Source organism: Aquarana catesbeiana, linkage group LG13 (assembly GCF_042186555.1).
Source record: "Aquarana catesbeiana isolate 2022-GZ linkage group LG13, ASM4218655v1, whole genome shotgun sequence".
NCBI lineage: Eukaryota > Metazoa > Chordata > Amphibia > Anura > Ranidae > Aquarana > Aquarana catesbeiana.
Window position 1 is genome coordinate 196,635,821 of NC_133336.1, and position 27,245 is coordinate 196,663,065.

Here is a 27,245-nt window from a genome sequence, read left to right on the forward strand (position 1 = left end):
TACAGGGGGCATTCTTCCCACTGGCTACAAAAGTAAGAGCCATTATTTTACATTGACCACTAATGAACCGGTTTTAGTAAGGTTTCCCAGTGACCTGAAATTATTTCAAGGGCTCCTCTGGGGTAAAAAAAGATTGAGAAACTGTATTATTATATGAATTTAAACCAGTCATTCTCAAGAAGGGTTCATCCAGTGGTAGCCAGGGGTTCCTTGAGCGGTGGCTGACTGACCTCCTATTTTATGATGTCAGGGGCCAACACCACTTGGCAGACCCAGCTGCAAGACACCAATGATATTTTTGCATGTTTACAAGGAGGACATTGTGACCACCACTGAACAGGGGGCATTCTTCCCGCTGGAAACCAATGTAGGGGGCATTTTTTCTATTGACCAACAATAAACTGTTTTTAGTTCCCCGATACCTGAAAATAATTTCAAGGTATCATTGGTGGTAAAAAAAAGGTTGAGAAGGCTACTTTAGACTAATCTCTATTCATCTCCTGAAGATGTGAACATACAGTTTATGAAAAATGTTCTTTCTAGCTGTCCGTAAAGAGGGGATTGTGACCACCACTGTAAAGAGGGCCTTCTTCCCACTGGCTACTAAGAGGCATTTTTTTCTATAGACTAGCAATGAGCTGATTTTAGCAAGGGTTCCCTGAGACCTGAAAATTTCAAGGGTTCCTCTGGGGTAAAAAAAGGTTGAGAAGTCCATTTTAGACTAATCCCTCTATTCAGCTCCTGAAGAAGTAGACATACGGTCTATGAAAAATGTTCTTTTTAGCTGTCTCTAGGTAGGACATTGTGACCACCACTGTACAGGTGGCATTCTTCCCACTAGCTACCTACGTAAAAGAGTCAGTTTTTCTATTGACCACCAATAAACCGGTTTTAGCAGGGGTTCCCCCAAGACATGAAAATTATTTCAAGGGTTCCTCTGGGGTAAAAAAAGGTTGAGAAAGGCAATTTTAGACTAATACAGTACCTCCATTCATCTCCCAAAGAAGTGGACATATGGTCTACGAAATACAGATCATCCCACCGCTCATCTATTACTTTTCACCTGATTCATTATAACGTTGGCTATATACGGGATCTATAGACCAGATAGTAGTATGAGATATAGTGTATGTTGGGTTAGAGCAGGAGGTTGAAATGAAAGTATGGGCAGCACAGTGGCTAAGTGGTTAGCACTTCCACCTAGCAGCACTGGAGTCGTCAGTTCGAATCTCAACCATGGCACAACCTGCCTGGAGTTGACATTTGCGTAATCGATTTGGTACCATTGAAGTCCTGCTGTGAATACAGACTTCTATATACCCATTTAGCAGCGTGAACCATTCTTAGTCATGCGACTCGTCAGCCATAATACAAGGAGGCAGAAACGAGTTGAGCTTTAAGAGCTAAGCAGTGGTGACAAGGTCAACTGCTGTGGGCTCTCATCCTTACAGAACGAGTAGTGCAGGCTACGTGGGAGGTTGTATTACAAGATAATTCTCCCACACAATGCTATTCTGCAGATGCACAGCACAATGGCTACTGGAGCCCTCCTCCCACCACGTCCCCTGACCCATAACTCCTGTCAGCATGCGATATGACTGTCAGGAGGCCTCTTGTTTACATTGGTCTCTCCGGGTTTCCTCTGCAGCAGTGACTTCCTGTTAAGGCCCGGGTGATTGTGACCAAGCAGGAAGTCACTAATGAGTGACAGCGGTGACAAAAACGCCGTATTGTCACTGGGCGATGGAGCTAAAGTGTCTTTCCAGCGATGTTGGTGAAAGTCAATTCTGATCCCATGGGCCGATGGGTCACACTGGGAGCAAATTTTGCTGATTCTTTTCTTATTCTTATTGCAGCCCAGTAATATGCAATCATGATTTAATTGGGAATGCTGCATTATGGGATGTTACCGCTACTGTGGCGACAGAGCCCAATGTTTTTGTTTTTTTGTCAATGTAATGTCATTCAGGCAAGCGTGTAGTAGCGTGGTTTCCATATGTTATGTACATATGGGAACCTCATGACAGAAGAAAATAATGAAATTAAATGTCGCCAGTGCATTATTAATTAAAATTTTAAAAAAGCAGTACGTCGGTCCAAAACAGTGGCATATGGCGTTCGCTTGGAATTGTGGTACGAGGGGAATTTACGCATGAAAGCGAACCTGTCAGCAGGGCTGTTTTCTGTCACTGCAGGGGCTCCCTTCTAGAGATGGATGTGGCCTTTGTCTGCCCTTGAAAGCACAGAGATGGGTTCGTGTTGGGGTTACCAGAAAGGGTTGGTGTTGAGGTTACCAGAAAGGGTTAGTGTTGGGGTTACAGGGAAGGTCAGGGTTTGGATTACAAAGAGGGGCTATGTGACGGTTACAGGGAGGTGGTTAGGGTAACAAAGGTTTGTGTACGATATACAGAGAGGGTGGGTGTTGGCGTTACAGAGAGGGTTGGTGTTATAGGAAGGTTAGTGTTAGGGTTACAAGAAGGGTTAGTGTTAGGGTTACAAGAAGGGTTAGTGTTAGGGTTACAGGGAGGGTTAGTGTTAGGGTTACAGGGAGGGTTAGTGTTAGGGTTTCAAAGAGGTAATGTCAGGGATATGAGAGTTCAGAGATGGTTAGTGTTAGGGTTACAGGGAGGGTTAATGTTTCAGGGTTGCAGGTTTACGTGAAGAATATAGACAGCAAAGAGACAGCAGTGGGTGTGTCCAGGAACCCTGCTTCTGAGTTACGAACAACCCCAGAGGTTCTAAGATTATGAATAAAAGAGAGAGGGTGGATACCCAGGTGAAGAATGCATGTTTTGAGAATTTAGGTTGCACTCCCTTTGAATGGAGCCTACAGCTAACCTTCTGTATTGCAAAGTCTGGTGGCCCCGCATCAAGTCCCACTTTAATACATACATTTGAAGAAAAAAAAAAAAAAAAAAATTATATATATATATATATATATGCGCCTCAGAGGGAAAAAAAAACACATACGGTGCTTCAAAACTGCCTGATCTGCAGCCTTGCCGAGGATTATGAATTTCCTTCAGAGACTCGCACATCCCTTGTGGAAAGCAGGCACATGTAACAACAACAAATATTTAGCACCAGTCATGAAAAAAAGGACGGTGGGAATAAATCTGTGGCTGACGAGAACTATTACATAGGAACGCGGACGGCGTAGCGATCTATATTGTATTCAAAATACCTGCCAGACAGGATTCCTCCATGTTTTCGAATGGAAAATATTTCCTCAAATAATTTACACTTTAATCAAAAATTCCTCAACAACAGGCATAAAAGCTGTAGGGGGGGGGGGGGGGGGTGAGGGGTTCTTTACGCAAACAATAACATCCAGTGCGGCAGAGCATTATGGATAATCAAACACAGGCTTAACTCGCATCCATTTTTAACATGGATACCTCAAACATGACCCCCCATCCCGTCAAATAAATCAAATGCAAACTTCATTACAGAACATACCTGAGCACCGGCCGCTGACGTGAAACCAAAACGCTGTTTGGAAACATATGGGAGCTTAATTGCTTCTTATAAACAGATTTTGGAGGTTGATTTGTCTGAACCGGGTTATGGTGAACATCTTGAACGTATTATATTTCGGACGCACGTTTGTTTTTTTTTTTTGCCTTTTTTAACCCTCACTGTCCAAATCCTATACTTAACTGATGCCAGGATTGTGTAGGTAGGCACCAACTCCCCCTAAAGTCGATGGACACAGAAACAGTTTCTTCCAATTATGGGACTTTTCAGCTGTCCAACAATTGTCGGGAAGCTGAAAAGTCCCATATTTGGAAGAAACAGTTTCTGTGTCCTGACTGTCCAAAATCTTCCCCAATGGACACGACATACAGGGATGGTCAACAGGACCATTTCATGGTTTTGGAAGGGTCTTTAAAAAAGATTTTTGGTGCGTCTAGGGTATAAAATATACAACTCTGGAAACTGTATGGAGTAAATGCAAGTAATATTATTTAAATTCCTTTTTTATCTTTGGTAATATTGTTTACCACATTTGCACTATATGGCCAAAGATTTGTGGTCTCCTGAGCATCACACCTACATAAGCTTGTTGGATATCCCATTCCAAACCCATAGGCATTACTAAGGAGTTGCCGCCTTTTGTGGCTTAAACCGTCTCCATTCTTCTGAGAAGGACTTTCCACAAGATTTTGGAGTGTGTCTGGGGTCAAATTTGTGTCCATTCAGCCAATAGAACATTTGTGAGATCAGGTACTGATGTTGGATGAGAAGACCTGGTTCACAATGGTCATTCTAATTCATCCCAAAAGGTGTTCAAGTAGGGTCGACATCAGGGCTCTTCCAGGCCCTGATTGTCTTTGGTAATATTTGTTTACCACATTTGAACTATATGGCCAAAGGTTTTGGTCTCCTGACCATAACACCTACATGAGCTTGTTAGGTACCCATTCCAAACCCATGGGCATCAATATGGAGTCGCTTTCCTTTGCCGATATAACAGCCTCCATTCTTCTGAGAAGGGCTTTCCACAACATTTTGGAGTGTGTCTGGGATTGTATTTGTGTCCATTCAGCCCAGAGAACATTTGTGAGGTCATGTACTGATGTTGGATGAGAAGACCTGGCTCACCATGGCCATTTTATTTCATTCCAATGGTGTTTCCAATGGTGTTCAGTAGGGTTGAGGTTAGGGCTCTGTGCAGGACATTTGAGTTCCTCCATACCAAACTCAAGAAATGTCCTCATGATTTGGTCACCATTTATAAGGTCAGGTAACTGATGTTGAATTAGAAGACCTGGCTCACAATTGGTGTTCCAATTCATTCCAAAGGTGTTCAGTAGGGTTGAGGTCAGGGCTCTGTGCAGGACATTTGAGTTCCTCCACACCAAAATGTTCAACTCATGTCTTTATGGAACTGGCCGCCATTTACCAGGTACTAATGTTAAAAGAGATGAGAAGACCAGGCTCACGATGGCCATTCCAAATTATCCAAAATGTGTTCAGTAGGGTTGATATCAGCCTCTTCAGGGCTCTGTGCAGGACACTTATGGAGCTAGCTTTGTCCACAGGGTCAAATCATGCTGGAACAGATACGGGCCTTCACCAAACTGTTACCACAAGGTTAGAGGAACACAATTGTCTAAAATGTTTTCTGTATTCTGTAGTATTAACAGTACCCTTCACTGGAAACATCAGGACTCAATCATTTGGAGGAGCAACCACACACTTTGGTTATTGTGTAGGTATAATGCTCAGGTGCGCATATTTGTTTGGCCCTAAGGTACCTGCAAGTCAAGCTGTGCAGCATAGGTGACAGGACATGAGACAAACAATAACACTTCCAGTTTTATGGAACATGCACACATTTTACATACAAGGTTAAAACCAGGGGTAGGCAAGCAATCTTGGCACTCCAGCCTTTTGGAACTTCAAGTCATTGCAAGATTCTGACAACCACAGGCATGACTCCTAGAGGCCGAGGCATGATGGGTTTTTGCAGTTTCATCACAAGCTGGAGTGCCAAGGTTGCCTACACCTGGTTTAAACTATTTTTTTCTAAAACTGTGGTCCAGCCTCACCTTTGGGTGCATGTGGAGAAAATCCATAATAAAGTTACATGCATTTAGAAAAATTGTGGATTAAAAACGGCCTTCTTCAATAAAACACATACCGGTATTTAGGCCATATATATTAAAACTTTAGGTATTCCCAGTGTTTATAGAGCACCAACATATCACGTACATAGACTCATTCACATTAGTATCTGACCCGTGAAGGACCGACCCCAATCACAATTTGGAGAGAATCCAACTAACCAAATGATATGGTTTCACGACCAGGGGTCTCCAAACTATGACCCTCCAGTTGTTCAGGAACTACAATTCCCATCATGCCTAGTCATGTCTGTGAGTGTCAGAGTTTTACAATGCCTCATGAGACGGGTAGATCTACAACAGCTGGAGGGCCGGAGTTTAGAGATCCCTGTTCTAGACCATCCTTTCTCAACCTTTTCAACACAGAGGAACCCTTGAAATAACTTTCTGGTCTCAGGGAACCCCTGCGAATAATGTCTATATCTACAACTCATGGTACATTAGTGTGATGGTCAGTGAGAAGGTTTCTTACACTTGTGATCATTGGGAAGAATTACAACCTTCCAGATAGCTAAAAAGATTCAGGGTGTCAGTGGGAACTTATCTTAGGGGCAGACATTGCTCAGGGAACCTTTAGCAACCTCTGGAGGAAGCCTAGTCAAGAAACCCAGTTCTAGACCTTTCTAAAGGGGTTTAACTTTCACTGGAGACAATAAATATCATTACAATAGTTTGTTTATATCTATGACGATTTTTTTTTTTTTAATACTACAACACATTTCAGATGTCATTCTGGGGCACTCCATATCCTATCCTCTGTATCCGAGAACACCACCCCACCTATTTATAATGAGCAATAAGTATATCATGGTATCTCCTATATAGGATGCTCACCACCCTTTTTCCTTTGAAGTGGGAAATCACCACACGTACAAAAAAAGACTGAGGGTTTGTACTGGCACGAGGTTTAAGCAGACCTTTCCTGGTGTCCTTATTGGAGGAACAGTCCCTGTCCTGTCCCACCTGCTGTATTATGATTAGCAAAATTAAAGCCCCCGGTCAGGTTAAGTTGGGCCTTAAAGTAAACATATATGTAATTTCAAAAGTTGTTTTCCTTTTTTTGTTTAATCTGCAGCTTTCTCTAATACTTGGTGATCCTGCCATAAAGTCCTATTTTCAGGCACTTCCTGTTATAGGGTGCCATATAGAAATATGGAAGATTTCACTGCTGACTTTCTTTTTAAACTGAACAGCATTCAACAACCTGCATCTGGATGGCTGTCAAACTGGGACTAGCAGCTGTGTGTCCGTGCAGCTGCTGCATCCCCATAGACATGAATGGGACTTCCTGCATGCGTATGCACGGAACATCTGTGCATCCCGTGCGGGCAAAAACGGCCCTTCGCACCAGTGTATGGATTAGGTACGCCTGCATGAATGAAACCTTAAAATCGACTTCTATCGAATAGAAAAAAAATTGCAACATTTTACATTGATCAGCGACTTTAGCCAATTAGTTGCAGTCTCTGATCAGTGTATCCCGACAGTGACGGGTTCTCCCGTCAGAATAAAATGTCCTGGAGGGGAAAAGGGGGGGTCCTTCAACCACCTAGTATGTGTGGATGGTGGAATCTGTTTTTATTCAAGCCGATTGGCTGTCACAGAGGTCACATGATTGGGCACCAACCCCATGGGCTCCTGACCAGAGCACGAGTCCTCTATGGCAGCTTGGTCACCATCCTGGGTGCATGCACTCAATACAGAAACCACAAATGTACGGCACGTGGGGGTTAACCCTTTCACTGCCAGGTCCATACATTGTAAATCCCCCAGCCCCCCCCCCCCCCCAGCCCCCCGCTGTTAAGTCTGTACAAACACTACGGCCACTGGTAGTGTATGTGTGTATATCGGGCAAGCCAACTGCTGACTATCAGATGGAAGCAGTCCGACGCCTCCGCCAGTGCTGGATTGCTTCCACACACACCCCTGGAAATAGGAGCCAACCCCCCCCTTTTCTCCCGCCATGTTCCCCAGGCTCCGCTTGCCAATCTGCTTGCTTGGGACCAGCATAGTGGGTGCCCCCAGATAGAGGGGAGGGACATGAGTCCACTCTCCTCCCCTTCTTGTTATTGATCCGGAAGCAGCGTGTAAAACGTCACTTCCGGGGTCCCCCCGACAGTTTCCCTGGCAATACATTAATTGGAGCACAGGGGTGACATTAGGGGTCTTTTTTAGACCCCATGTTTCTCATTTAAGGGGACCGGTCAGCAAAAAATCATCACATAGGGGACTTTCTGTTCCCTATGTAATGGGGGAAAAAAACATTTTTTTTTTTTCCTTAAAAGTTTTTTAAAATTGTAAAAACTTAAAGTTACACCCAAGCACATAGAATCCCTCCCACAATTTTTGAGGGCCTCCCACCCCCATATTTATACGTACCTACGAACATAAATGCATGCGTTGGGGTTGCCTATGCATGAAAATGGCAACGGATATACACGCGTTAAATATCGCCGCGCATGCCAGAGCGAGAGTGGCATTTCTAGCACCAGACATCCTCTATAACACTAAACTGGTGGCCTAATGGGGGCTTTTAAAGTGTTACCTATAAAAAAAATATAGGGTACTGAAGTTTTCCGCCATTCCACAGGCGCACAGATTTAAGGTTTGACATGTTGGGTATCCATTTACTTGGTGCAACCTCTGCATTTATATTTTACCCAAAAATTGGTTAATGTATCATGTTTGTGTGCTCTACAATTAACCTTTGGGTATTTTTTAAGGGAATGTTGCGGGGGGACGTAAAAAATTGGAACTACCACCATTTTATTCTCTAGGGTATCTGCTTCCAAAAAAAAAAACATATAGGGCTAATTCACACCACAAAAACATCCTCCAGATCTTTTAGGCCCCTTTCACACGATCGGTCCCACCTGTCTGTTTTTCAGGTGGATCACATTGACTTCTACGGGGAGGCGGGCGTCAGCGGATATGTGACTTCTATGGGGAGGCGGGCGTCAGCGGATATGTGACTTCTATGGGGAGGGGGGCGTCAGTGGATATGTGACTTCTATGGGGAGGCGGGTGTCAGCGGATATGTGACTTCTATGGGAGGCGGGCGTCAGCGGATATGTGACTTCTATGGGAGGCGGGCGTCAGCGGATATGTAACTTCTTTGGGGAGGCGGGCGTCAGCGGATATGTGACTTCTATGGGGAGGCGGGCGTCAGCGGATATGTGACTTCTATGGGGAGGCGGGCGTCAGCGGATATGTGACTTCTATGGGGAGGCGGGCGTCAGCGGATATGTTACTTCTATGGGGAGGCGGGCGTCAGCGGATATGTTACTTCTATGGGGAGGCGGGCGTCAGCGGATATGTGACTTCTATGGGGAGGCGGGCGTCAGCGGATATGTGACTTCTATGGGGAGGCGGGCGTCAGCGGATATGTGACTTCTATGGGGAGGCGGGCGTCAGCGGATATGTGACTTCTATGGGGAGGCGGGCGTCAGCGGATATGTGACTTCTATGGGGAGGCGGGCGTCAGCGGATATGTGACTTCTATGGGGAGGGGGGCGTCAGTGGATATGTGACTTCTATGGGGAGGCGGGCGTCAGCGGATATGTGACTTCTATGGGGAGGCGGGCGTCAGCGGATATGTGACTTCTATGGGGAGGCGGGTGTCAGCGGATATGTGACTTCTATGGGAGGCGGGCGTCAGCGGATATGTGACTTCTATGGGAGGCGGGCGTCAGCGGATATGTAACTTCTTTGGGGAGGCGGGCGTCAGCGGATATGTGACTTCTATGGGGAGGCGGGCGTCAGCGGATATGTGACTTCTATGGGGAGGCGGGCGTCAGCGGATATGTGACTTCTATGGGGAGGCGGGCGTCAGCGGATATGTTACTTCTATGGGGAGGCGGGCGTCAGCGGATATGTTACTTCTATGGGGAGGCGGGCGTCAGCGGATATGTGACTTCTATGGGGAGGCGGGCGTCAGCGGATATGTGACTTCTATGGGGAGGCGGGCGTCAGCGGATATGTGACTTCTATGGGGAGGCGGGCGTCAGCGGATATGTGACTTCTATGGGGAGGCGGGCGTCAGCGGATATGTGACTTCTATGGGGAGGGGGGCGTCAGTGGATATGTGACTTCTATGGGGAGGCGGGCGTCAGCGGATATGTGACTTCTATGGGAGGCGGGCGTCAGCGGATATGTGACTTCTATGGGAGGCGGGCGTCAGCGGATATGTAACTTCTTTGGGGAGGCGGGCATCAGCGGATATGTGACTTCTATGGGGAGGCGGGCGTCAGCGGATATGTGACTTCTATGGGGAGGCGGGCGTCAGCGGATATGTGACTTCTATGGGGAGGCGGGCGTCAGCGGATATGTTACTTCTATGGGGAGGCGGGCGTCAGCGGATATGTTACTTCTATGGGGAGGCGGGCGTCAGCGGATATGTGACTTCTATGGGGAGGCGGGCGTCAGCGGATATGTGACTTCTACGGGGAGGCGGGCGTCAGCGGATATGTGACTTCTACGGGGAGGCGGGCGTCAGCGGATATGTGACTTCTATGGGGAGGCGGGCGTCAGCGGATATGGGACTTCTATGGGGAGGCGGGCGTCAGCGGATATGGGACTTCTATGGGGAGGCGGGCGTCAGCAGATATGTGACTTCTATGGGGAGGCGGGAGTCAGCGGATATGTGACTTCTATGGGGAGGCGGGCGTCAGCGCATATGTGACTTCTATGGGGAGGCGGGCGTCAGCGGATATGGGACTTCTATGGGGAGGCGGGCGTCAGCGCATATGGGACTTCTATGGGGAGGCGGGCGTCAGCGCATATGGGACTTCTATGGGGAGGCGGGCGTCAGCGGATATGGGACTTCTATGGGGAGGGGGGCGTCAGCGGATATGTGACTTCTATGGGGAGGGGGGCGTCAGCGGATATGTGTCCGCTGACACCTGCCTGTCATCCGATCCGGCATGATCCCCTCAAAACAGACGTATCGCTATCCGTCCAGCGGGTCGGATTGGATGAAAATGCACAGGGGTTCTGATTTCATCTGCTCTTCCCATAGAGAGCGGGGCTCTCACAGGACTGTCTCAGCACAGTAAGCAGAGACGGACCTGTCACCCGCTTTCTCAGCGTGGATCAATGGCGTGATGCCCGCTGAGCAAAGCGGAGTCCGTCAAAATGGATCTGACCCTGTGAAAGGGGCCTTACGGATGCGTTCCTGCATGTGCTTTTTTTATGCATTCCGGTGCGTTTCAGATACTTTTTTTTTTCCTTACTCATCTTGGTTTTTTTTCACTGTACTGGGGTCCTGTGCATTTTTGATATACATTTTGGATGCATTCCAGTGCCTTTTTGCCGTGTTTGACTGTGTTCCTGTACGGTTCTGTGCAGCAAAAATCACTTTTTTTTCTGGAATCAGAACGCTCTGGAACTGCAAGCACTGGTGTGAAGTATGCCATTTAAAACAATGTAACCTACTTTCTATGCGTTTTGGATGCAGATTAAAAAAAGCACTGGAATGGTGTGAATTAGCCCGTAATATTTTGGGGGTTTATGCGATCTTCAGGCCTAAAATTATTTTTTTTTTTTTCAAATGCAAAAACAGCTCCGGCAGCGAAAGGGTTAAAGCCCACCCTCTCTGCTGCTGCGATTCTGCATTTTTCATAGGGCAGCAAGCAGTTAAGATCTCTACAAGCAGCGCCAGCCCACCTTTAAACGCTCCACCCCCCCCCCCCCCCAAATCAGAAGCTTCACCCACCTGTCTGTTCCGCTCATCCGTAATCCTTTGGATCTGGATCTTTTTCCGGCCCATGGTTCCTATAAATCCAGAGGAGGCTCTTGCGCAGAAAGGGTGCCCGTCTTTGAATCAGCTCTCGCCTTCACGGTACGACCATGAAATAACCGAAAATCCAAAAAAAAAAAAAAAAAAAAAAAAAAACGGAAAAAAAAAACCTCCCCCCGTTCGTCGTCCTCTTAGTTCATGTCATTTGCCTGCAGCTTCCAGATGTTGGTGGAGGGCTCTGTCCGGGTTCAGTTCTGTGATGGAGAGAAGGGGGGGGGGGGAGAAGAGAGAGAGCATGTGAAAAGTGTGTTTCCCATCAGAGAGAGCTCAGCCTTGTTAAATCCTATCCCCCCCGGGGATACAACGCCAAAACCCCGCTACATCGCCCCCCCCCCCCCCCCCCCCCAGCAAGCAAACTCTCCCCAAAGCCTGTTAACAGTTTAAAAATCAATCATGTTTTATCTGCCTTATTATCGCTTTTCTACAACATGCTGATGGTGGCAGAAACCCGGGGAAAATCTGCTGCTCCCCCCCCCCCCTTAATAGATGCCTTGAGTTTGTATGTTTTAGTGCTGGGTTTACAGAATGTCCGGGGTGCCCCGTGCCTTTTATATGACAAGCGCTCCCAGTATTGAAGAGACAGGATGCATTTCTAAGAGACTCCATTTTTCCAAAAAAAATGTAATGGCTTGCAAAAGCGAAGGGAGAATGTAAAAGGATTATTTTGCTTATATTTGCTCGTCTCTACTCATTCCTCCTCTTAATATAACCATGCTCATTTTTATTTATTTATTTTTTAATCATTACATTACCTACATTTTGGATCCAGTGATGTCATCACTGGGTCTCTGTGCTTCTCTATACAATGCAAGGCAGATCATGGCTGGTGGGAGGGGCTTTCTGAAAGTGCCCTGCCTCCTCTCAAGAGCCAGAAAAAAAAGGGGTGGGCTCACCCACACAACACACACATTTGTCACCGGGCCCCGCTGAGGATTCTGTGCTTTCCCAGGACAGCTCTCAGTCCCCACTGACAACTGGTAAAGTCAGCAGGACCGGTTTTCCTAGGAGGACATTAATGGACCATGTCTGGGTATTGTGCGTCTCTATCAGAAGACCGTGTGACACGGTGACAACTCAGTACAGCCAGTACTCCTGCTCATCAGGTGACCGCCCCCCCCCCCCCTTTTGAACTGATGGGGCCCAGACCCCATACAGAAGGGCTGGCTGTACTGCCTTATTAGCAGTCCTGTTTGTGAGGATGGGTTTCTTGATGACAGCAGCGGACCATGTGGACCATGTCTGCGTTTTGTGCATCTCTACCAGAAGACCGTGTGACATGGTGACCACTCAGTACAGCCGGCCCTCCTGCTCATCAGGTGCCCCCCCCCCCCTTTTGAACTGATGGGGCCCAGACCCCATACAGAAGGGCCGGCTGTACTGCCCATTTGTAGTCCTGTTTGTAAAGTTGGGTTTCTTGATGATGACAACAACAGACCATGTCTGGGTATTGTGAATCTCTATCAGAAGCCCGAGTGACAACTCAGGAGCACAGTTAAGAGACGGGGACAGTGTTGTCATCTGATAACAGGAAGTACCAGAACAAGGCTCTTTATGGCTGGATCGCCAGGGATTATTCTAGCCCCTTCCTTCCCACCCTGGCAGCCCTTTAAAAGGTTCTGAACACATGGAGGGGGTGGCAAGGATCAGCAATCAAATGATCTTTGGCAGCCAATCACAGTGGTCACATGAGTGCCGATCCTTCCCACCCCTATGGTGTTTCAGAACCTTTTGAGGGGCCACCAGGGTCAGAGGGAAGGGGCTTAAATAATCCTGGAGATCCTGCCATGTCTGTGTATTATGGGCGTCTATCAGAAGCCTGTGTGACACAGTGACAACTCAAGAGTGCAATAGGGAGACAGGGACAGAGTGTTGTCACCCAATAACAGGAAGTGCAAGAGCAAGCGGGATCGCCAGGATTATTTGAACCCCTTCCTTCCCACCCCCAGCAGCCCTTTAAAAAGGTTCTGAAGGCCTGGAGGGATGGGAAGGATCAGCAATCATGTGACTACTGTGCCAGCTAATCACAATGGTCACATTAAAGCCAATCCTTTGCACCCAGCAGAGCGTTCAGAACCTTTTAAAGGGCCACCGGGGACGGAGGGAAGGGGCCGAAATAGACATGTCTGTGTATTGTGTGTCTATACCTGTGTGACATGGTGACAACTCAGGTGCACAATTGGGAGACAGGGACAGAGTGTTGTCACCCGATAACAGGAAGTGCCTGAACAAGACTCTTCATGGCCGATCACCAGGGATTATTTGAACCCCTTCCACCCTGGTGGCACTTTAAAAGGTTCTGAATTCATGGGGGAGAATCGGTGATCATGTGACCACTGTGCCAGTCAATTATGGTGGTCACATGAATGCCCATCCTCTCCACCCTCCCTGGGCGTTCAGAACCTTTTAGAAGGGTTCAGGGGCGGAAGAAAAGGGGCTAAAATAATCGCTGGCAACCCTGCAATGAAGAGCCTTGTTCCACTTCCTGTTATCGGGTGACAACACTCTGTCCGCGTCTCCAAATTGTGCTCCTGAGTTGTCACACGGGCTTCTGATAGAGACACACAATACCCAGACATGGTCTGCTGTTGTCCTCATAAAGAAACCCAACCTTACAAACAGGGCTGCCAACAAGGCAGTACAGCCAGCCCTCTTGTATGGGGCCTGGGCCCCATCAGTTTAAAAGGGGGGTGGGGGCCTTGGCACCTGATGAGCAGGAGGGCCGGCTGTACTGCCTTATCACTGAAACCAATCCCCCTGTGGCTTCCCTGCTGCCTAGCCGGCTTTCAGCCACTGCAGGGGGAGCCACGGGGGGACATCAGTTCCAGTATTTGCGCTGCCCTCCCCCCCCCTTTCCCCACCGCTCTGATCACCCTTTCTGCTGCTCCGATTCCTGTCAGGTAAGACTGTACGGGGGCCCCCTGGTTTCTAACAGCAGCCCTGCTTACAAGTGCCATACAGCCATCACTATAGTGCTGAAAGCGGCTGTAAAAAGGCTGCAGGAGATCAGCAGCAAAGACATGTAACAAAGGATTAAAAAAAAATAAAATAAAAAAAAAGTGTAAACAGCTACATAGTACTTTTAGCAAACTACATGCAATTCATTTACTGTTCACATCTACTTTTGTATGGACTCAATTTAACAAATATATTTCTAAATCCAGCTAGTATAAGTACCTGAATTTTTTGCGTATCAGCTTTGGGTGGGGCATCCCTATAAATACAACCTTGCTCAGTCCAAAGAAGTTCCCCGGCTAAAAAAAAAAAAAAAAAAAAAAAACCTTCACCAAAAAGGGAGGATTCTTGGAGTCCTACTCAAAACAGGAAACTTTTCTTTGTTGTCTTGAGCGAAACGCATGAGTCACTGCACTATCATAGCAACACACGGCTTTGTGTGTCTGTGTGCGTGTGCGTGGCGGAGAGGACGGCCAAGGAACGCCGAAAAAGGGCCCGCCGCCGCCGTCGTCTCCACAAATTGTTCTGCGCTCTGCGGTCCATTGTTTTTCAGCGGAGGAATTTTACACTTGCCGTCCCAAAAATAGCCAAAGCGAGTTAAAAATAGCCAACCCGCTGTAGATTCTTAGGCCAGGAAAAGCCGGAGAGGAAAAAAAAAAAAAAAGTTGGAACAGGTCGGATTCCCGAAATGTGTTTTGGAAAAGCAGCTGGGATGAATCTGTGAACCGGCAGAAGGATGGGACAACATGGAGGAGGCATTGAGACTTCTATAGAGGGATGTACAATATAATTCTCATAGTGTCCTCCTCCTCCTTCAATGGATTCATTTTTCCCAATGACCCTTGAAGGAATAATCTTACAAGGGGCTCCCTGAAACGTGAAGATTTTAAGGGTTCCTCAGGGGTAAAAAGGATGAGAAAAGCCCCACCATCGGCCACGGGTGCCAAGGCTTTAGGAAACATAGACAAGTAGACAAACCAAAAGTGAAGGAAGCCCCACCACTGCCAAAAGCTTTCTTTGCCTTTTCCATAAACTTTACTACATAGGGAACTGTGCATCACAAAAAATGCCATCCACCGCTCCCTGCTTCTCCTGCAACGCATTTCACCCCAGGAGCTGCTTGATCACGTAGGTAAGCTCCTCCTAGGGTAAAATGCTTTAAAGGAGGCGCAGCGCCTGGTGAATGGTGTGGTTGGTAATGCATGGCTCCCTTCGGATTAAAGAATAATGAAAAAGAAAGGAATCGGCGGTGGTGGGAATGCTTTCAATTTCCATTTGTGAACTTTAAACCCCTGATGATTTCTCCCATCCCTCCCATCTCACCAGGATAGCCAAGTTTCTAGATTGGCACATCTGCTGTCTCTAACATTCCTGATGGATTTTTTACAAGTTTATATTATAGAGAATGTAATAGGAAAGCTGGGACAGGCAAAGGTGTACAGGAACACCCAAAACTCCGAGGTTGACATGAACAGAGCAGGGAATTATGGTAGCTCTTCCTGCTGAACTATCTAAGATAGTGGAGGAACTACAAAGATCGCAATTGTGACTGGGCCCTGGTGTTCCACAGCAGTGGGGGGGGGGGGGGGGGGGGGGTTGGCAAGACAGAAGGAAGGGGGTCCGCTGCGGGACCGTAAGGGTCTTGTTCACACTGTTGCAACACCAAAGTTGTGCGACCTTCTTGCGACTTTGTGATTTAAGGGGGCTTTAAAAAAAATGTAAACAGTAAAAGGCCCCCAAGACCGGTGGAAAGGGGCCCCAGCAGTCAGGGGGGCCCTTCATTGTTTCTTGCACCAGAGCCCTGTAGGAAGTGGCGTCACTAGGGGGTGGCTTTTGGGGCTATAGCCCTGAATCTGGGGCCCATAGCCCCGAGTCTCTGCAGGGGTCCCCAAGGGGAGGGGAGGTTCTCTGGGGACCCTGATGTAAGTGGGGGGCTCTCTGGGGACCATGATGCAAGGGGGGGCTCTCTGGGGACCATGATGCAAGGGGGGGCTCTCTGGGGACCCTAATATAGGGGGGCTTTCTGGGAACCCTGATGTAAGTTGGGGGGGGGGTGTCTGGGGACCCTGATGCAAGGGGGAGGCTCTCTGGGGATCCTGATGCAAGAAGGAGGCTCTCTGGGGACCCTTATGCAAGTGGGGGGATCTCTGGGGATATACACACACGTATATTACTGTATATACATGTGTATGCCCGCCTAAGCGTATGACTTTCTTTACTACGCTGCTATAGGCTCTAGCACCAGATCTTTTGTAGACCTAGCAATACCCCTGCCTGTAGGTTCTAGTTAAGCCACTGCTTACTAAGTGTTTTTCCAGTTGTCCCAATTGGCAAAGTATCCTTAATTCCCTGTCCTAGGGACCACTGGTCATCAGGACAGGAATTGAGAAATTTCACCAGCATAGAGAGGACAATAAAAACTTGATAAAACACTTCTTTACGCTATCCAACACTAAAGAGACGATTTGACAGGCGCTCCATTATAAAAATGCAGTGCAATAAACAACAACATTGTGAAAATGTGAGCCGTGTATTGCGCTCCATTCACCAAAAGCTGAATTCTGATTGCGGTCCTCATTCTTTGGGCATTGCTTTAGGTCTCATTCAGTAAGTCTTTTAGCTCCTCCTTTTAGGATGGTGGCCAAACTGTCCAGCCCGCAACAAAGGGGGCCAGAGCCGTTTCCACGTATCTGTCGAATCAGCACGTGGCCCTTCTTGCAAGTGCTGGAATTCACACTAACACCTGTTCACGATGGCGCTGGATCTAATTATGCTTGTGCTGCTCCATCTGCTAATTAAAAACCTGCAGTTCTATCTTTAGCTATGAGGGGAAAATGCTACCTGTGTGTTAAAAAAAAAAAGTATTGGTACCATTCCAGCAAACGTTTCATCTCCATGCCTATGAATTCAACGTATGAGTCCTGCCCTACAAGAAGGATCAAAATGGCAGCCCTGAAGGAAAAAACGGTACGAGGGTCAACTGTCCAAAGCACTGCTGCTTCATAAACGTCAAACCTCTGGTTTATTTTTAAGCACCAGGTCAAGTGTATTCAGAAAAAGTGTATCTTTTCTCTCGCTTATCTTTACTAGCGTGCACCAGGGGTAGTAGGCCAGTCCAGAACTTCCTGTGACCAGTCATGGACAAACAAGACTCCTGATGGGTTTCCAGAGTTTTCCCAGGCCCACCAAGAGCCACAACTGCTTCCATGTGTCCCAGGTCTGAGTTTTCCAGGAACAGAACTATTTAAACATCTCAGAGGCCATATGTGTGAAAAAATCTGTAATCAGTAGCAACTCAAAACTCAGCTTTAGTGGTCTTCACCCAACTTCCACAGAAATCAAGCCGAATGCTTTTTTAGAGGAAATGGTTAGAACTGATCAATCTTTATTGCTGTTGATATTCTTACCTAGATTGTCCCTCGTTTCCTGTCCTGACAGGAAGAGAAAACTTTCCAGTAGCCAGACAAAATCAAACCTTTGACATCATTAATAGGAACACCTGTTCCATAGGGGGAGATTAATTTCGTCTTTGGTCATGTTCCGGTAGTAAGTCACAAGTTTTGGAAGGTTTTTTTTCCTCTTTAGGGCATGTTTTGGTAGAATTTGTCAAATTTTGGATTTTACCTTCACTTTCTGCTCTAGTAACAGAAAGGACTTGAGGGTGAATCTCACCAGTGAAGATACAGACAGCATTAAGAAATTAACCAAAGGGTTTAACCCTTTCCCATGATGTCCTAAAAAGTCTCAGGAAGGGCCTTCACAGTTTTCAACGAGAAAACTGTTCAATATCATACTCCTAACATCCCTGATGCTTGTAGTAAAAATGTATGCAAGATGTTTAATTGCATCTAATAGAACATCCATTCTTAACCAGGAGGTTCAAACAACAAAGAAAAAAAAATGCCTAGGACCTCTAGCACTTTATTAAAGGGTTCAAAAGTACAAATTATACTCACAAACCAAATAGGATTTGTAGCATTTCAACATCAGAGAATCTAGAAGTCAGCCTTCCAACCTCATTGAATTATGCAGATGACAGACCAGCTGATGGGTTTCGGGGGACTTGCCCCCTTCCTCAGAGCAACAGTCATTGCTCTAAAGGGGGCAAAATGCCACCCTTACAGACATAAAATAATCATTGGCGTCATGCTGCTGTCTCTGCCAAGTGGCGTTGGACTTGGAATTATGAAGGCACCAAGGTGGGAGGTTAGTCCTCCACAGCTCAATTAACCCCCCCCTAGAAGGCTCTGGAGCAGGGGTAGGCAACCAGTAGTCCTCCAGCTGTCATGGAACTACATTTCCCATGAGGCATTGCAATGCTGGCAGTTACAATTACTCCCAGAGGCATGATGGGACTTGTAGTTCTGCAACAGCTGGAGGGCCCCAGGTTGCCTACCCCTTGCTCTGGATGAACCAAGGAACAATGTAAACTTGACACTTTACCATAAATGATGCAAATGCCTTGGCCATTGTGTAGTCAGGGCGGAAAATTAAGGCGATGCAGCCCTCCACATATCGGGGAATCCAGTACGGCACAAACAAAGAATAAAAAAAGCACAAATGCCGAGTGCATTGCCTCCAGCACTTTATTAAAGGATTAAAAAGTACAAATTATACTCGCAAACCAAATATGATTAGTAGTGTTTCAACATGACAGAATCCAAAAGTCAGCCTTTCAACCTCATGGAATTATAAAAACCAGCTGATGGGTTTCGGGGTGCTTGCCCTCTTCCTCAGAGCAACATTGTGTTTTCGGCCAGTCCCCCAAAACACATCAGCTGATCTGTCATCCACATAATTCCATGAGTTTGGAAGGCTGACTTCTGGATTCTGTCATGTTGGAAGGCTGACTTCTGGATTCTGTCATGTTGATACACTTACTAATCCTATTTAGTTTGTGAGTATAATTTGTACTTTTTAATCCTTTAATAGTGCTGGAGGTAATGTACCCTAAGGTGCCCTTTTTGTTCTTTGTTGTTTGTGCAGTACTGGATTCCCCATTCTGTGGAGGGCTGCCCTTAGGCTTAATGTACACGGGACGTTTTAAAACCTCTCCTGAACCATTTAACTTGACAGATAGTAACCGACGTTTAAAAAATGTGTGTTTTGCCACGTTTATGTTTGAGTTTAGAAGGTTTTTTTTTTTTTCCCCTTGTCAAAAATGTATCTCCATTAAAAACGCCTGTAAGCGAAATGCGGCTAAACGCGAGTTACCACGTTTACAAGCTGTTACAGGCATTTGGCATTTCGAAAGCCTCTGAATATCCGTCCTGAACGCATTTATTTTGCTTTCCAATAAATGCTTCTAAACTCAACTGCCTAGAAAGGACTAAACACAACCCTGTGTACATGTATTGATAAGATAACAGAGGAGAGTTCAGGGGCAGCTGAAAAAAACCAGGTTCAACTGCTCCTAAACGTCTGTTTACCAGCAGCAGTGTACATGAAGTCTTATATTCAGCCACAGTTGCACAGTGGCCATGGCATTTTTATCATTTATGGCAAGCTTCCCTAAGATATCTGACAGCTAAAGTGTCAAGTTTACAATTTTCCTTGGTTCCTCCAGAGCAGCCTTTCTCAACCTTTTCAACACAGAGGAACCCTTGAAAAAGTTCTCCAGTCTCGAGGAACCCCTGCTAAAAATTAGAATTCTACAACTCATGATACATTAGTGTGATGGTAAGTGAGAGGAATGGTCCTTACACTTGTGGTCAATGGGAAGAATTACCTCCTTACAGATAGCTAACAAGATCAATGGTGTCAGTGGGAACTTATCTGAGAAGCAGAAATTGCCCAATGCTGAAGGAACCCCTAGCAACCTCTAGAGGAACCCTGGTTGAGAATCACTGCTCCAGAGGTTTCTGGAGGAGTTGCACAGTGGCCATGGCATTTGTATCATTTATGACAAGCTTCCCTAAGATATCTGACAGCTAAAGTGTCAGGTTTACATTGTTCCTTGGTTCCTCCAGAGGTTTCTGGAGGAGTTGCACAGTGGCCATGGCATTTGTATCATTTATGGCAAGCTTCCCTAAAATATCTGACCGGTAAAGTGTCAAGTTTACATTGTTCCTTGGTTCCTCCAGAGGTTTCCAGGGAGTTCTTTAAACTGTGGTGGACTGACCTCCAACCTTGGTGCCTTCATAATTCCAGGTCCAACGAAACTTGGCAGAGGCAGCAGCATGACACCAATGATTATTTTAGCTGTCTATAAGGGTGGCGTTCTGCCCCCCTTTCTAAGGGGAACATTCCCCTCCTAAGGGTGGCCTTCTACACCCATTGTAGGGGGAACATTCTGACCACTAATACAACGGACGTTTTTTTCACTCTGACGATTATATAATTTTAGCAGGGGGTTCCCTGAGATCTGGAAATTATTTCAAGTTCTTCTGGAGTAAAAAAAGTGGAGGAAAGCTGTAAAAAAAGACCTGTACAGGTACAGCTGGTCCTAGCGTGTACCAGCCCCGTCCTTTATCCTGAAGAAAAGAGCTGCAAAACCCACATTTCTGCTTGTGCTCTACCGAACATTGCACGACTTCTTTGAATATCCTGTGAACTTTACACCTCCGCATCCTAAGCACGTCTTCCTGTGAAAACTGCTTCCTAACTACCACAGCCCCAGGAGTCGGGTAACACAATCCTCAGAAAATGACGCTTAAAATAGTTAACTCTGATGGAAAAGCTGCAAAAAAGAAACACAACAAGACCTGACCCAGTTCATGACTCATACGTCTCCCTGGCTCTATTTTGGAAAGATGGTTTCGATTGTTGGACTTGTACAATATTTTTTTTTCCCTACCCGGAATAGTCAGATTTATGCGGGGCATAAACTGGGTTGTTCTAAAGTAAACTTGAATGCCTCTTGCCCCCCCCCCAGCAAACTGTCTTAGTCTGCCCTTTGTTACACTAGCCAAATGGCTAGCTTTAGTGTTACAGGTCAAACCAGGTCCAGCTATAGGAAATCTATGCATTTATTAATCATATGAATATAAGTAGCATTGTCTACTGACGGCCTAAACCAGGGGTCTCCAAACTTTCTGAAACAAAGGGCCAGTTTACTATCCTTCAGGCTTTAGAGAGGCCGGACTGTGGCAGTGGGAGTAAAAAATGTCCTTGTCAGTAACAGTGCCCCATCATTGGTATCAGAAGGAGGAATAGTGCCTCATCATTGGTATCAGTAGGAGGAATAGTGTCCCATCATTGCTGCCCGTGAGAGGAATAGTGTCCCATCATTGGTGTTAGTGGGAGAAATAGTGTCCCATCATTGGTGTCAGTGGGAGGAATAGTGCCCCATCATTGGTGTCAGTGGGAGGAATAGTGCCCCATCATTGGTGTCAGTGGGAGGAATAGTGCCCCATCATTGGTGTCAGTGGGAGGAATAGTGCCCCATCATTGGTGTCAGTGGGAGGAATAGTGCCCCATCATTGGTGTCAGTGGGAGGAATAGTGCCCCATCATTGGTGTCAGTGGGAGGAATAGTGTCCCCTCATTGGTTTCAGTGGGAGGAATAGTGCCCCATCATTGGTTTCAGTGGGAGAAATAGTGTCCCATCATTGGTGTCAGTAGGAGGAATAGTGTCCCATCATTGGTGTCAGTAGGAGGAATAGTGCCCCATCATAGGTGTCAGTAGGAGGAATAGTGCCCCATCATAGGTGTCAGTGGGATGAATAGTGTCCCATTATTGGTGTCAGTGAGAGGAATAGTGCCCCATCATTGGTGCCTTGAGAGGAGTAGTGAACCATCAACGGGTATCAGTGGGAGGAATAATGCCCCATCATTGGTGTCAGTGGGAGGAAGTATGCCTCATTGTTATCAGTGGGAGTAATAGTGGCCCAAGGGCCGAATAAAGGCACATAAAGGGACACAGTTTGGAGACCACTGACCTAAACTATTGCCTGCAATGCCTCCCTGAGCCATGCCAATGTTGTGTAGGAGAAGGGCACAGCTTACAATGGAGCTGTTAGCTTCTTGGTGGACCAAACTGGATGGCTGCTTTGGCTATACAAGGCCGGTGCTTTTTAAAACAGTCACAAAGAGCTGAAAGAAATTCTGTAGCTCTTAAGAAGGACTGTAGGCTGTTTATTGCCTGTAGCAGACACTGAGCTGAAAATTAAAAAAAAAAATTTGACTCGGGGGCTCGGCTGTTACTATACACCAGCTTTATTAATCCAGACCAGATCTCCAGGAATCTCAACCAAGCTGAGACCACAGGTCCCTCAACTTCTAGAAGACAACAAGAACTCCATTCAGTCCCACGCCTAGGCCCAGCAGGATCTCTGAGGGACGTTGTTTAAAGAAACACACAATTCTTTTAAAGCACATAAACACAGGGCTGTCTATACAGCCATTACAAGGGCATTAATTATTTTTCACCTTCTAGCAAGTCTCAGATATGGGTCTAAATCTGCCTGAGGTCAACATAAGAATAGAGGGAGTGATTTGTTTTAGTCAGATCTGCCCCCTTCACCTACAAACCGTTCTTTCTTAAAAGGTTAAAAACAGCTAATAATGTTTTGAGGGCTGCTTGGTGGCCATTTTCTTAAGCTGGCAAGTTAGACAACAAGTACCAAATGAATAATTAAATATCTTAAATACAACCAGTGTAAGTAATTGAGTTTCACTTGTTTCAGCCTTTTTTTATTCCACTGAAAAGCAGATTTTAGACTGGCAGAGGGAGAGGTAGTACTTAAAACCAAGGGTCTCCAAACTTTCTAAGCAAAGGGCCAGTTCAAGGTCATTTAGGTTTAAAGGTGGCCAGTCTGTGGCCAGTGAAAGTAAACAATGCCACATCATTGGTTTTAATGGGAGGAACAGTGACCCATTGTAACAGTGGGAGCAATAGTGCCCCATCATTGGTGTCAGTGGGAGGAATGGTGCTCCATCATTGGTGTCAGTGGGGAGGAATGGTGCTCCATCATTGGTGTCAGTGGGGAGGAATGGTGCTCCATCATTGGTGTCAGTGGGAGGAATGGTGCTTCATCATTGGGGTCAATGGGAGGAATGGTGCTCCATCATTGGTGTCAGTGGGAGGAATGGTGCTCCATCATTGGTGTCAGTGGGAGGAATGGTGCTCCATCATTGGTGTCAGTGGGAGGAATGGTGCTCCATCATTGGTGTCATCCCATCTGTGTCAGTGGATGGAATGGTACCCCATCACTAGCGTCAGTGGATGGATTGGTGCCCCATCATTGATGTCAATGGATAAAATGGTGCCCCAAGGGCCACATCCAGCCCAGTTTGGAGACCACTGCTCTCATCAGGCTTTATGGCATGCACATAGGATAACAAGGAACAGGATAACAGGAGGAGTGAGCAGAAAGATGACCTCATCAATCCGTTGCTACCCATTCACTGTCCAATCACTTGTTGGGTCGGGCGGTGGCAGACTGCAAGTCAGGTCACCAACTTGACTCTGTTGTCTGACAGCAGGAGTGTGTAAATCTAAGGAGATAGAGGTATTTTAGCCAACTTGAATGCACAAAGCTACGATACAAACTCCTGCACGACAGTTGCTTACTTTTTATCATGTCTGGTGTTCTTCAACTTGCTCTTGCCATTCCACTTTTTCACTACATAGAACACATTTAGACAGAACAGGTCCTGGGAAACCCCTCAATACCAGGTAATCAATAAGCTTCTTGTGTCATGTGACAATGGGCAAATGTTCCACTATCAGCCTGTTAAAATGGTTGTCACTGATAATTTGGAAGTAAATACCCTGGATCTTATCTTTGGGATGCAATACAGCCATTGCTAATCTTCCCGACACTTTAGCTGTCACTGGACTGTATCTCCCATGATGCATCACCTGCCAAGACACTTAACAATTGACCAAGATGCCTGGTTTTGGTCACTGTTGATCTCCTACACATATCTTAAAGAGCTTTTCCACTTTCTGTCTTGAAACTTCAGCTGATCATCTATTTTCACAAAGCCACCCAAAAGTTTTTGGTTTCTTCGCCTGCCATGGGTTTCTAAATCCTAGCCACCTACATTCTTGAAAAAGATCCTTTAACATGAAAAAACAAAAAACTTGGTTAAGTCTCAGACCTGCTTGTCAGAATTAGTACTAAGGCTGATCAGTGGAGGACCCAAGTGAGATACTCATGCCAATAACCTGGAGTTAAACGTAGAAATCTTCCACCAGCTCACGCAATGAAATCATCAGCTTTTTCGGACAAGAAAAGCTCCCTGTCGAACCCTTCTGTCCTCTTGCGTGATTTCTCTAACCCAGTTATGAAGTGTTGTCTCCTTGTGGACCAACTACACAGCTGTTCATATGTCAATGCCCATTGTTTGAGTACATGCGCTGCCACTGTTCACCAACACAAGCCCACTCTTAGGACACATGGCCACCATATTCCTGACAATACATCCATACAGATTGTGTCCTCACAGGTCAAAGGTCTCATGTACTCTGCATACAAGGATGTTCAGTGATAGAAGTTCAATGGGTAGATGCCCTCTCTCTATTTGCCCTTGTGACCATTGTCTCTGGTGCAGAACGTGATGGTAAATCCAACAGGAACAGGGGGCGAGGGAAAAATGTCAAGCCCAGTGACAGCTGGAGGGGAAATCCTCACTTTGGAGATACTTCCTCTTACTTCCTATTGAGTCTCTGGGGCAGGAAGTGTAGGGAAATCTCACAGATAGGACACAGGAAGTAAATAAGTGAATTTAATGGGTTTTAACCCCTCCACATTTTTTACAGCCCTTACTCCTTCCCGCCAGCCATATGTAGCATATGGAGGTTACCCCTATTTCGTGCTACCACATATATAGGTTGTGTTGTGCTGGGAGCACGCTCAATCCCGTGCCACCCGCACTGTAACAGCACTGTCACAAACAGCTCCTGGTCACCTAGAAATGATCAGGTGCTGGAAGGATGGGCTCTTAAAAGAGAAGTATAGGATTTTTTTTAATTTTAGAATCATACTTACCTAGGTAGATATCGATCCAGGCATGTGGGCGAATCTCAACCATATGGTCGCAATCTTCCAGAGCCTGGACTGGCTCTGACGTCAGCAGACAGCGGGCTTCAGCCCGCTGTCTGCAGAAAACGGGTCACAAGAGTGCAGAACGAACTGTACTCCTGTGATCCACAGGAGAAGTATAGACAAAAGAGCTTTGTTGTACTTCTCCTTTAAAACTTGACCATTATGACAGTCGGCAGTAAGGCGTTAAAGAACTAGAAAACGTGTCGGGACAGTGTAATCTAGAGCCCAGGGAACATGCCAAACTGCACATTCCCCCCCCCCTCCAAAAAAAAAAAACCCTGCTAAAACTCCCCCTCCCAGCACAAATCTTTGCCCCCAGCCCGGAGGCTCCCCTCACCCAAAACAATCGCCCCTCCTAGCACAAGTCCTCTGTCCCTCCAATATCCCATCCAAGTACACATCCTTTCTCTGCCACTCCAAATTGCCCCCTTCCAACAGAAATTACCCCCGCCGCCCCAATATCCCCTCCTAGCACAAATCCTCCCCATCCCAAAATTTCCCCTCCTAGCATAGATACCCCCCAATTATCCCTACTAGCACAAATCCCCCCCCCCCCCCTAGCACAAATACTCTACCCCAATCCTCTCTCCCAACACATATCCCTCAAAATCACTATTCCTTACGCCCCCCCCCCCCAAAATGTTCCCGCCTGGAACAACTCTTACCCCCTGACTACACCTAAATTCCCCCTCCCAACACAATTCCCTTCCCCTCAATCTCCTTGTGGCACCCCTCAACCTTACAAGATACCACAGTGCCCAGGGCAGCCCGCCTCTCATGCCCACCCCTTGTACTGGCCCCGTGCGCATGCTATGGGGATACGGTTTTTGTACAAGCCGCAAAACAGAGAGAAGAGTTTCACAGAAAGAGGGCATGGCTTTGCTACATCAATATTACTACTATTGTACAGGCAGGCCAAACTAGCAACTAGAATCTGATGGCAGGTGGTGACAGCCAAGCGAATAGCCAATCAGCAGGCTGGGAGCATGTCCATGCCCAAGTTTGAACCTGCCTGTGATGCCTAGGATCACAATTCTGTCTGCGCAGAACTACATATACTTTTGGTAGATGTAAAGGGATCACTGGGATCACTTTAGCAAGATGACTGGCTAAAGTTTAGATGGCCACTAGAGGGGAACCTGCAAATCTTGAAAATATGATACAGCAAAAGCTGTATAAACCGTAAAAATAACAATAAGAACTTAAAATAGGCGTTGCTGAAAGGACACTTTAAGTTTAGCAAGTGACTTCAATGCAGATATACGATAGTCTAACTCGTGTAGATACAAAAATAGCTTTATTGACACCATAACATATGGAATGGGGGCAGCTTCCTGCACCACTCCTTGTAATACTCCGGAGATTATACATGGCGCCTTGCATCACATCTCTGAGCGGCACAGGAACAATCAAAACTACTTCCGTGTGCGTTTACACCTCCTCCAGATTGGAACTGCGGGCAGCTCACTAACATGCACTAATCTGCATAAAAATGGCCCGTGTCCTCCTGGGATTTCCCATGATGGTTTGCCTTTGTGGAGCTCATTAGAAGGCTGATTTATGTATCATGATACAAGTCATTTGTAAACCTGAGCACAGATGATAGCGATCAATGGTGCAAGATATTCTTATTCCAGCCCAGCTAGGTATCAAAGTTAAAAGGAAATACCGCCATTAACTCCATGTCCCATGCCAGGCCTCCTGCGCTTTACAAAATTAATTTCAAATTCTGGAACTTAAGGTATTTCTACCTTCACCCTATGTAATCTCAAAGCCTCTCTCTGCTTTTTAATAATTGTAAGCCCATTGGCTGTGTCCATCACCAACACTTCCGGGTGTGCCTACAGGTGATCTAGCACTGCAGTCAATCGTA

General features: G+C 46.5%; 1 protein-coding gene across 8 annotated transcripts in view; it reads right to left on the reverse strand.

The window, feature by feature from the left end:
- Nucleotides 1-27,245, reverse strand: part of MEF2D (myocyte enhancer factor 2D) — a 266,321-nt gene that overhangs the window by 86,891 nt on the left and 152,185 nt on the right. For all 8 annotated transcript variants that reach the window (XM_073610216.1, XM_073610214.1, XM_073610211.1 and 5 more), the window contains one exon: nucleotides 11,344-11,621. In XM_073610216.1, the coding sequence (XP_073466317.1) occupies nucleotides 11,344-11,397 (54 nt within the window). In that variant the 5' untranslated portion in view covers nucleotides 11,398-11,621. The remainder of the gene's footprint in view (nucleotides 1-11,343; nucleotides 11,622-27,245) is intronic.